The 10130-nt window shown below is 46.5% G+C and overlaps 1 protein-coding gene across 1 annotated transcript in view; it reads right to left on the reverse strand.

Annotated features, from left to right (window-relative positions):
* The window catches only part of SDC2 (syndecan 2), a 114744-nt gene extending 108343 nt beyond the window's left edge, over nt 1-6401 (reverse strand). The window contains exon 1 of the mRNA XM_003938746.4: nt 5874-6401. Coding sequence (XP_003938795.1) covers nt 5874-5933 — 60 coding nt within the window. The 5' untranslated portion in view covers nt 5934-6401. The remainder of the gene's footprint in view (nt 1-5873) is intronic.
* Between the last annotated feature and the right edge of the window lie 3729 nt (nt 6402-10130).

The raw sequence follows: 10130 nt of genomic DNA on the forward strand, positions 1-10130 counted from the left end.
CTGATGTGTCAGGACATTACATCAATGACCTGTTTATTCTTAACACCAACTCTGCAATGTTGATGACACGGATTGCGGAGGTATCAAAACTGGACAACTAGCCCAGGTCCACTGGAGGCTGGTGTACTTAACTGACCCTGAACCTTAATGCCTTCAGTGGCCAGCATGGAAGTTCTGCAGGAGTGCCAACTGACCCCAAAATACCCTGGCCCACAGGTACCTGCCCTTCAACATGCAGCATCAACAGGTGTTTACCCAGCTCCTAACCTGAGCTCAGCACTGCACAGGGGTAAGAGGTTTGGAAACATGGTTTCTTCCCACAGCACTAATCTTGATGGGAGAGAAAACTCACCTCTTTAGAATGTCAGAGAGGTAAGAACGTCTTACATGGCTCCCTCATTTCATTCCTTTCATTGCCAAAAAAAAGAGGCCAAGAGAGGAAGGGAAGAAAAAAAATTTAGTATCTTCTGTGCCTCAAGCACCATTTAATGCTCCCTCCATTTCATCTTCACAACAGGCATATTATAAAGCCATTCTTAGGTCCAATTTACACACACACACTTTTGTAAGTGACTCAGAGCTTTAATATACTGTCCAAGTTCTGACACATTAAATGGCCAGGTACAAGCATCTGAACCCAGACTTGACTACCTCCCAAGCCCAAGCCCCTTGTACTCTAAGCCGAGCTACTGCTGAGAACCCTAGTAGTTACACAGAATAGCACATAATTAAGGGGTAATGCTGTGATCTAGAAGAGCGATTCCCAAATGAGGGTGATTCATTAGAATCATCTTGGTTGCTTTATAAAAATACAGATTCCCCCACACTCCCACCCCCATTCAGGCTTCTGATTGTGTAAGTCTGAGAGGTGGCCTGAAATCTGTATTTTCACGTACTTCCAACAATTCTGATCATCAATCTGCCTTGCTATTTACGGAAGGATTAAAAACAATAGGGCTGGATCAGCCACGAAAAGCTATTTGGAGCTTGGATTTAATTGACAGCATTTAAAAGGAGAAACACCGAAGAGGTAGCAATGTCCAGGGAGTGTTCATGACAGTGATACCAATCGGCCAGGGCTGGGAGACATGATAGAAAGTGATCAAGCGGGTAACTAGAAAGGAAGGCTATTACAGAGTAGCTTATAAATCCAGCAGAGGTACAAAGACTATACGCCATGAAAACAAGGACAGTCGGAGGTGTCTAGACCATGAGCAATGTGATCAAAGTGGTGGAGGAGAAACCAAACTGCATGTAAGTGTCTTGGCCGGAAATGGCGACTACAAGGGTATTGACATAGAAGCACAAGCTGGCAAGCCCCCAAGGAAGAAAAAAAGAAGGGAAAGCTCTTCGTTTGAAAGAAATTTTCTCTCCCAACAAGATTAGCACTACAAGAAGGGATCACCGGCCAGACGTGCTGGCTCATACCTGTAACCCCAGCACTTTGGGAGGCCAAGGCGGGTGGATCACCTGAGGTCAGGAGTTGGAGACCCACCTGGCCAACATGTTGAAAACCTGTCTCTACTAAAAATACAAAAATTAGCCGGTGTGGTGGCATATGCCTGTAGTCCCAGCTACTCGGGAGACTTAGGCAGGAGAATTGCTTGAACCTGGGAGGCAGCGGTTGCAGTGAGCCAAGATCATGCCATTGTACTCCAGCCTGGGTGATAGAACGAGACTCCATCTCAAAAACAACAAAGAAAGATTAGCGCTGTGAGAAGAGACCACGTTTTGAAATCTCTGACCCCTTTGCAACGCTGAGCTCAGGTCAGCAGCTGGGTAAACGCCTGTTGATGTCGCATCTTTAAATGCAGGTTCCCATGGGCCACAGCATTCTGGGGCCAGAGGTCACTCCTGCAGAAGTTTCACACTGGCCACTGAAGGCATGAAGAAAATGAAGGAAAAGATCACTGGAATGCAAGCTCCAAGAAGGCAGGAGTATATCTATCTGCCTGCTTTGCTCACTGCTTTATCCTAAACACCTAGTAGGTAGGAAATAAATATTTGCAGAATGAAAGCACAGCCGGATTTAGAGTCAGACTGGACATGGAAACCAATAAAGATGAATGAGTCCAGGGTTTCCTCAAGATTTAAATCCAAATGACTAGAATGAAAATGATAGTGCTGGCACAGCTGACTTAAAAAGTTAAATAATAGTAGCTTGTTTTAGCAAAGATTCTTCTTTATTACTGCTGGCTTTTCTCTAAGACTTTATTTTGGCCACTAGTCCATGGAAAGAATTCAGTGGTTTTGAGTTTCTGCAGTGCACCTTTCTGCCTTGGGAAGAAGAAAAGAGTGGGCAAAATCTTTTAGTTTAATTTTTGTCAATGGAAGAAGGACAATCTAGTGAGAATCTAAACTCAGATGCCATTCCTTGGATCCCCATCAGCAGGTATGCCAACAGCACCGTGGCTTGACTGGACTCCTATAAATCTTAATGAAAGGGCTGGTGGGGCTCTGCTTGACTGGTCAGCCTCAGGGGCCTTGCCAACCTAAGGAGAATCCAAGCCACCTCCAGCTGGCCAGTCAGGTCTCTGGGGGCTTTTGGAGACTTGAAAACTAGTTCTACCTAGGGAACAAACTAGCTCACCTTTTGAAATCCTTCCCAAACTAATGTTTATCCAAGGCGTCATTTGAGTGATCACGTTACACAGGCCTGGGTAGGCTACCCCTTGAAGGGTGGTTACCATTAAAACTAAACGTATCAGGTCCTAGAAGCAGGAGCCGAAGGGCATGCTCAAATTGCTTCTCAGACATCCATTTTCTACAAGCCTGATCTTATAAGATCTTTTCTTCTTAAATGACATCTACCTACTGCTAATATGCAACTAAAAGAGAAAGAGCCTTTGTTTTTATAAAATTCCCTAGCAAAAGCAATTTGTTTCACCCATAAAATAGCCAAACTATGTTTTCTAAAGAACTGCAAACAGTTATGTGATTTCAATTTTAGTTATTCTTCTAATGCAAACTTTCCAGAGTCTGCCTTTCATAATACACGGAGAGATAATGCATGGGTCCAAATGACTTGACAGTTTCTTTTAATTTACAGACATCTAAGAATGTTTATAAAATTCCTCTAGTTCAAAACACTTCCTTTTCTTAAACATATTTCCAGTTCAAATTATGTGTTTATAGCAGTCTGCAATATATTATTTCTAAAGATAAACAGTCATGTACAAAATGGACAGAAAACCAGCAGCATATCACTACTGCCACACTCAGTCAGATTTTCCCCTTGCCTGGTGTTCTGCAGTGAAAGTCCTAACTTGCTAGTGTAAAAAGTATGAATGGATTACTAGGAACAGGCTTTCCCAGCTGTCTCCAGGATCCATAAAGGAACAGCTACCGTTCCTTTTCATAGGCAGTTTTGAGCCTTAGTTCCTGAGAACCTCTTTTTTTCCCCTACAGCTCAAAATAAAACTCAAGAATTCAGTAACTGTAGGCAGTTTTCCTTTCTTCCCTTTAAAGAGAGGCTTTAAACCCAGATCACTACTTCAAAATCCCAGGAAACAGTTGCAGTTTCCAAATTAAAGTGCAAAGTCCTGGAAATAATATTCTATAATTGCTAATTTACTTAAAATTAAGTCTTTTGACTTCATGCATATTTTTGCTGCTGTACATGAAACAGAGACTGAAAAGTAATTTAAATGGACTGTTAGCCATTCTGGGCCTTGAAATGGCTTCTATTGAGAAAGACTGACTCACTGCCTAACAGAGATTCTCTGCAAGTCTCCAAGTTGACATTATATAAATATCTAATTACCCTTTTTCGATGATATTCCAATTACTGAAAATAGTATCTATCACAATGAAGCAGTTCACTTGGAAAGCATCCAGTTCTGGTTCAAACTGAGAAATAGTAGAACCTCAAAGATACACAGCTCAGGGGAAAGCTGTCACCAGGGAGGACGGGTATATAGTTCCGCCAAAAAATTTCCTTAAGGACCCCTGGCAGATTTATGCAAAAACCCAGAGGGGCAGAAAACAGAAACACTCTTTCTCCAGAATCCCAAAACAGTAATATTTCCTAGCAAATCCCTGTATAAGACTCAGAGGAAAAAAAAAAAAAAAAGTCCTCCTTACCCATGTACAGTTTTTTTAGGCAGGCTTCTTTTGAAATTTATTAGATCAAGTTGTCCCTTTGCCCTGTTTTGCAACAAGATGAGCAACAACGTTTATCTGAAATAAACAAGGGAACTGCTGCCTTTTGGTGTACAATAAGCCAAAGTTCGTCATAACTGGCTGAGATAACTAATACTAACGGGTTAAACCATCATTTGCCAAAAGAAAACACTGATAAGGCTCAGAGTTCTATTTTGCAACCTGAATGACCAAAATACTCATGTAGTCTGTACAGTTTCCAATTCTACATGCTTTCCAACCACTAAGAACGTATGGAGACCTGCTAGCGCACACACAGGCTCCACCACCGATTAAAAATGTCCATCTGCCCCTCGATGCCAAAGAGGTTTTCCAGTCTTAAACTAGCCTCAGCACAAAAAGGTCGGGGGGGGGGGCCGGTGGGGGAACTCAAACTCATAAAACCACCTAAAGACCTTAAGATGATATAATTTGTCTTTGAAGAGACATTTCAGTTAATTAGAAATTGACACGTTATTAGGTGGCAAAGGGAGAGGACATGGGGAACCAGAAAGGCCAGAAACAGCCGCACTCCCTAACTCAGACCCCAGAGGGCACTGAGGCTGCAGACGAAATCTGGGGTGCTAGGGCTTCCACCTGGCCAGACAGAGCTCCAGGCACCCAGGTAGAGGCAGCCGGGGACGAGAGGAGGCCAAGGAGGCAGTTCCCTTTAGAGGGCGCTCACTGGGCGACGTGGGGGAAACAAGCTCCAGCCCTCGAAGCGCGACCAGAAGGAGAAATCAAGTTCCCACTGCCAGGGCAGGGGAGGGAAGCTGGGTGCCCGCAGGCGCCCCGCCGGAGTAGAGACTCCTGCCGGCCTTAGAAGTGCCCCCGCCAGGGCCAGAAAAGGCGAGCGTGGCGGGAGGGAAGCCTCTGTCCCCGAGCTGCCAGGCCACCCGAGGCCGGGCGCCGTGTCACGCGTACCCGGCCTCGCCCCGCTTGCCGCACTCCCGGGTAACTCATATTAAAATGTCCTCCCGCTCCAGGCGCTCCTCGGTCCAACCTCCGCCCCTCAACGAGGAGGGGGTCGCTGCAGGACTGGGAATCCAGTGGCCGGCGTCCCACCATTTTCGGACGCATTCCGGGCATCCCCCAGTGTCCCCTTGCGGGACCGCGGACTGCGATTCCACGTAGTGTCGGTTACCTCGCCCTAGCCGCAGGGAGCATCAAACAAAAGAACTTTTGCAAACTTTTCTCTCTGGACACTCGCGGGTCTCTTAAATCTGCCCCGGTCTCCCCAGAACTTGCATGCAGTCAAGTAGGAAAGCTGGCGTGCGGGGACGGTGTGTGGAGGAAGGGACCCCGAAGTTTCCAGGTCATTCCTGGGTCTCGAGGAGCGCGCGGAGCGGAGCCGTTCCCTCGCGGGTCCGGCCCGGGCTCCCAGTTCCCGCTACTCTTTCCCCTCCAGCCTTCCCGGACCACGCAGCAAGACCCGCCGAGGGCAAAGAAGTTGAGAGTGATTTCAGGGGCCTCTGCAGCCAGACCAAACTGCAATTCTCGTGCTCTCATTCCCGCCGACCGTGGGGCAACGCCAGCGAGCAGCGCTTTTCTGAGGAAGGGAAGAGGGGGAAAGGGTGGCCGGGCGAGCGCATTTGTCCCAGCGGATCTCCGGTGTATGGGGGTGAGGGGCTGGGGGGGTCCCCAGGTGGCGCTCCCCTATTCCCCGCGGGCTCCTCTCGTAGCTTCGAGCACCCCAAACGGCGCGCGCGTCCCCCCACCCCCGGCCCACTCACCGACTCCGCCGACACGCAGGCCACCAAGCCCAAGGTGAGCAGGATCCACGCACGCCGCATATTCCCGAGGGACCGGCTGCTCCCAGCCGCCTCTTGCAATCAGACTGAAACGAAGCCTCCTGCCCAGCGCTCCGCGCAGCCCGCGCACAAGAATCCGGAGCAGAGTAGCCGCAGCGACTGCGGCTCGGGCTCGGGGGCTCGGGGGCTCGGGCCCGGGGCTCGGGGGCGCTCGCTTCCTCCTCCTGCGCCTGCTCCCGCCGCCCGCAGCTGCGCCCCGGGAACGCGGCGCCCTCTCACTTGTTGGTTTCTGCACTCCCGACACCGAGTTGGTGCTCCGGGGAGGCTGCTCTCTGAAGCCCTTCTTGCTCTGCTGTGGTTTTGCTCCTCCGCGGACTCCTTTCCCGTGCCGAGGTTCAGTTTCTGGTTTTAAGGAATAAATTCGCTGGCCTGAAAGGGAGCTGCGGCAGAAGTTTGGGGGCAGAGCGGTGGTGGCGCGCGATCCGCGCGGCTGGAGCTCCGGGAGTATCTGGAGAGCAGCGCGTCCGAGTGGGGCCACTGGCTCCGCGGCTGCGTCCCTCCTCCTCCCGCGCCGCGCCTCCCTCCCCGGGTCCTCCTCCTCCTTCCCCTCCTCCTCTGTTCCTCGGGCTCCCTCCCTCCCTCCCGAGCCTGCTTCTCCGGGCTCCCCCGGGCGACTGGGGAGAGGAGGCGGCAGTGTGACTCCCAGATAAACCCGGGAGAAATTCCTACAGGATTACATCCCGATTGGCAGCTCCGAGGACCAGTGGGCGTCGCGGCTCCACGCTGTGGCTGCGCCGGGTCTGCTCACCGGCAAACCTGGGCTTCTGCGTTTTCTCGCTCCCTTTCTTCCTTTCTCTCCCCACTTTTCTTGCCTCCTTCACTATGCTCTTTTCTTCCTTGTTTTCTTTTCTCTTTTCTCTTCACTATCGCTTTTCTAGAGCACAATTAGTGAAGAAACGAGAAACATATGTAGCTTTCTGCCTTGAGAATTCGACCTGTAGAAAACTGCCTTGTGAGTTGGGCGGGGGGGGGGGGGGGGGGATGGGGGGGAGTGTAAGATGCTTTCAAGCAATGTGAGGTGTTCATAAGTCCCAGTTTATGAAAATTGCATTTTAAAAGAGAAGACTATAAATGTAATCGATATGTAGTGAGAGTATTTCCCACACTCCCAAATTCTCCCGCACCCCCAAAGAAAGAGACAAGGAGAAAGGATCCTGTAAACCCAAAATGCAACAGTTTGAAAGCTCCTAACTTCCTTAAGGGCTTAAATACCATTTCTGCCTCACATACAATTTATGCCCCTGAGGCTTTTTATAGGCTCCATTTCAGCAGAGAGGTGTTAACGTTTGGCAACTACAAATAGGGTAATTTGATGAAAAGTTGGATAGAGACCCTGAATAATAACAGATTTAAGATAACTTCAAAGAAAAGAGGGATAAAGTAATTTCTAGTTTGAAGAAAATAATGAACATGTATTTCCTAAATGGAAGTAACTGACGTGAAATATTTTGTTACAAGGTTATTTTTTTTCCTTTCAATCCAATGTCTATGGCATATTACAGAACATGGCAAATGCGTATTTCCTTCTGGTTTCTTTTCTTTTTCTTACTGTCACGAATTTTACCACAATCCCTTCCAGTTTGTACCATCATTTTTCTCTCTGACTTATGGAGTAAATGAATTATGAAGCCATTTTGCTCCTAGAATGCCCACTACAGGAGACCAGAGACTTTTCTGTCCGTTCACCACTGTATTCTCATTCCTGGTACATAAAGACACATGACAAATATTATCTTGAATAAATTTTGCTCTAAAGCTCAATTTATACCATATACGAGTTGTGAGCCTTTAAAATACACAGATGTAGATATATAGATATGAGGCCATGGTAATTTTTCAACTCAGTATTAGAATAAAATATAGTCATACCCTAAGTGAGAATTACAATGTTTTAGTAACCTATGACTGCAATAAATCTCAAAGAAAGAAATTTAACTGGAGAATTGCAACTCAAACTCGGAGACACTCAGTTCTTTGGTTTTGTGTGCCAACTACAAAACCTAGAAATGCTCATGAGCAAATCTAAAGCACTGGCAACCAAAAAAGAAATAGAGAGATAGAAGAGTAGGCAAAGGAGAAAGAAGAAAAAGAGCAAGAGGCCAGAAGTTATAACGTCAGATGATGCTTCTGATTCCACAAACACTGTAGCTGGCACCTGTGCCAATGTGGGTTCCATTCAGCTTTTGAAAGAATTAACCACAGCCTTTCTTTTGTTTGTTTGTTTTTGTTTTGTTTTGTTTTGTTCGAGACAGGATCTCACTCTGTTGCCCAGGCTTGAGTGCAGTGGTGATCACAGCTCACTGTAGCTTTGACCTCCCAGGTCAAACAATCCTTCCACCTCAGCCTACCAAGTAGCTGGGACTACAGGCACAGGCCACTGCACCAGCTAATTTCTGTGTTTTTTGTAGAGATAAGGCTTTCCATTGTTGCCCAGTTTGGTCTCAAACTCTTGGACTCAAGTGATCCTCCTGTCTCAGCCTCCCAAAGTGCTGGGACTACAGGCATGAGCCAACAGCCTAGTGCCCTTATTTTTAAGATAGAGTCTTTGTGGTTTGAAGAATTTCATAAGATGAGGAGACTTCTAAAAGAAGCCTCCAAAGGAAGATGAACAATGCAAAATACATGCAAAGAGCCATCAAATATCAGCGCTGTCCTCATAAGAGACCTAGTCTACTCTCCAGCCTTCAGGGAAGGCCACACCTCCATTGTCCCCAAGAGTTAAGTATGCATCAAATAAATTGGAATTCCAGTAAAACAGGAAAATGCACTCCACTCGTTTGCTGGTTCTCACAGGTTTTGCTGTTTACTGGGGCACCCATGTAACCAGAAGCATGGTGAATGCTCTCTGATTCAACTTGGGCAGACAGTGATAAAAAATGAGTAAGTGGATATACGTGTTGAAGGGATGTATCTGTCTGTTGCCCTGAAGGCACACTCCAAGGCTCTTGGTGTTTATGAGATGCCAAGAGCCTTAGCATCTTTGCTAAGTGACTTGTTTCTTTAAAGATGATAAATACTCCATTGAGAGTATATATAATAAGAGAATTGGTATGGTTTTGAAGGTGACACAATATTAAGTAGATGAAAACAAATATTCAAGATCTTGTGTTCAGGTTTATCAACAGCCACAGCAAGAAGGATAATCTGACAGTATGAAAAGCACGTACACAAGAGCTGGTTACAAAGAGGTTGCCCATGCTGAGTGGGGATGGGGACAGAGTTCAGGGGAAGTCCAACTGGTATTATAAGGATTTGTCTAAATTTGCAATGATGTAGGCCTGCTTGTGTGTTTTGCTCATGGAAATGCTTAAAAAACTGATGGAGACTAAAATTTGGCAGAATTTTATAGTTTTTATGATTTAAAAATTCGCTAAGTATAGCTTGTGACTGGAACCTAAGGTTCTTTGCTAATATAATTTAAGTCCTCGGGTTTGAAGACTGTGCTTTGAGGGGCACAGCTTCACCAGTCACCTCCCAAATGGCTTCATTGATTGATAAAAGAATAATCACCACACTTCAAGAATCTCAGAAAAATAAAATATTAAACAAACAACATAGAGATTACGATGCAAACATGTAAACAAAAATAGAAAATAAAGAGAACCAGACAAGTGAAAAAATAGAAACGAAAGCTACTAAAGACAGTTTTTAACCTAAACTGACACTTTGGACTCTGTCACTACAGTATCAAATGATACCACATTACAACCATGGAGAAACAGGTGTTCTGTCCTCAGGTGAGCTGTCAGAGTAGGGGATAGCAGAAAAGAAAAAAGATGCCATTCTGTTGTTCTCGGTTGTTCTTCTGCTTGGCACCCCCTGGACTGTTACCAGGAGTCCAGGCTAGAAATCAATTTGGTAGCATCAGCTCTTATGCAATTCACTTGAAAGATGACAGAAGCTGAGAGGAAGAGGAAATCCAGCCAGGCAACCATTAATGGGCCTTCGCTAATAATGGCAAGTGACCTGAGGCCATGACCAAAATCTACAGGCAATCCCAAAAACCTCTATTTTCAGGCCCAAGCAGCAGCTCATGCCTGTAATCCTAGCACTTTGGGAGGCCGAGGTGGGCGTATTGCCTGAGCTCAGGAGTTCGAGACCAGCCTGGGCAACATGGTGAAACCCCATCTCTATTAAAATACAAAAATAAAATGAAATTAGCCAGGTGTGGCAGTGGAC

This window comes from Saimiri boliviensis, chromosome 15, assembly GCF_048565385.1.
Source record: "Saimiri boliviensis isolate mSaiBol1 chromosome 15, mSaiBol1.pri, whole genome shotgun sequence".
In the NCBI taxonomy this organism is placed as follows: domain Eukaryota; kingdom Metazoa; phylum Chordata; class Mammalia; order Primates; family Cebidae; genus Saimiri; species Saimiri boliviensis.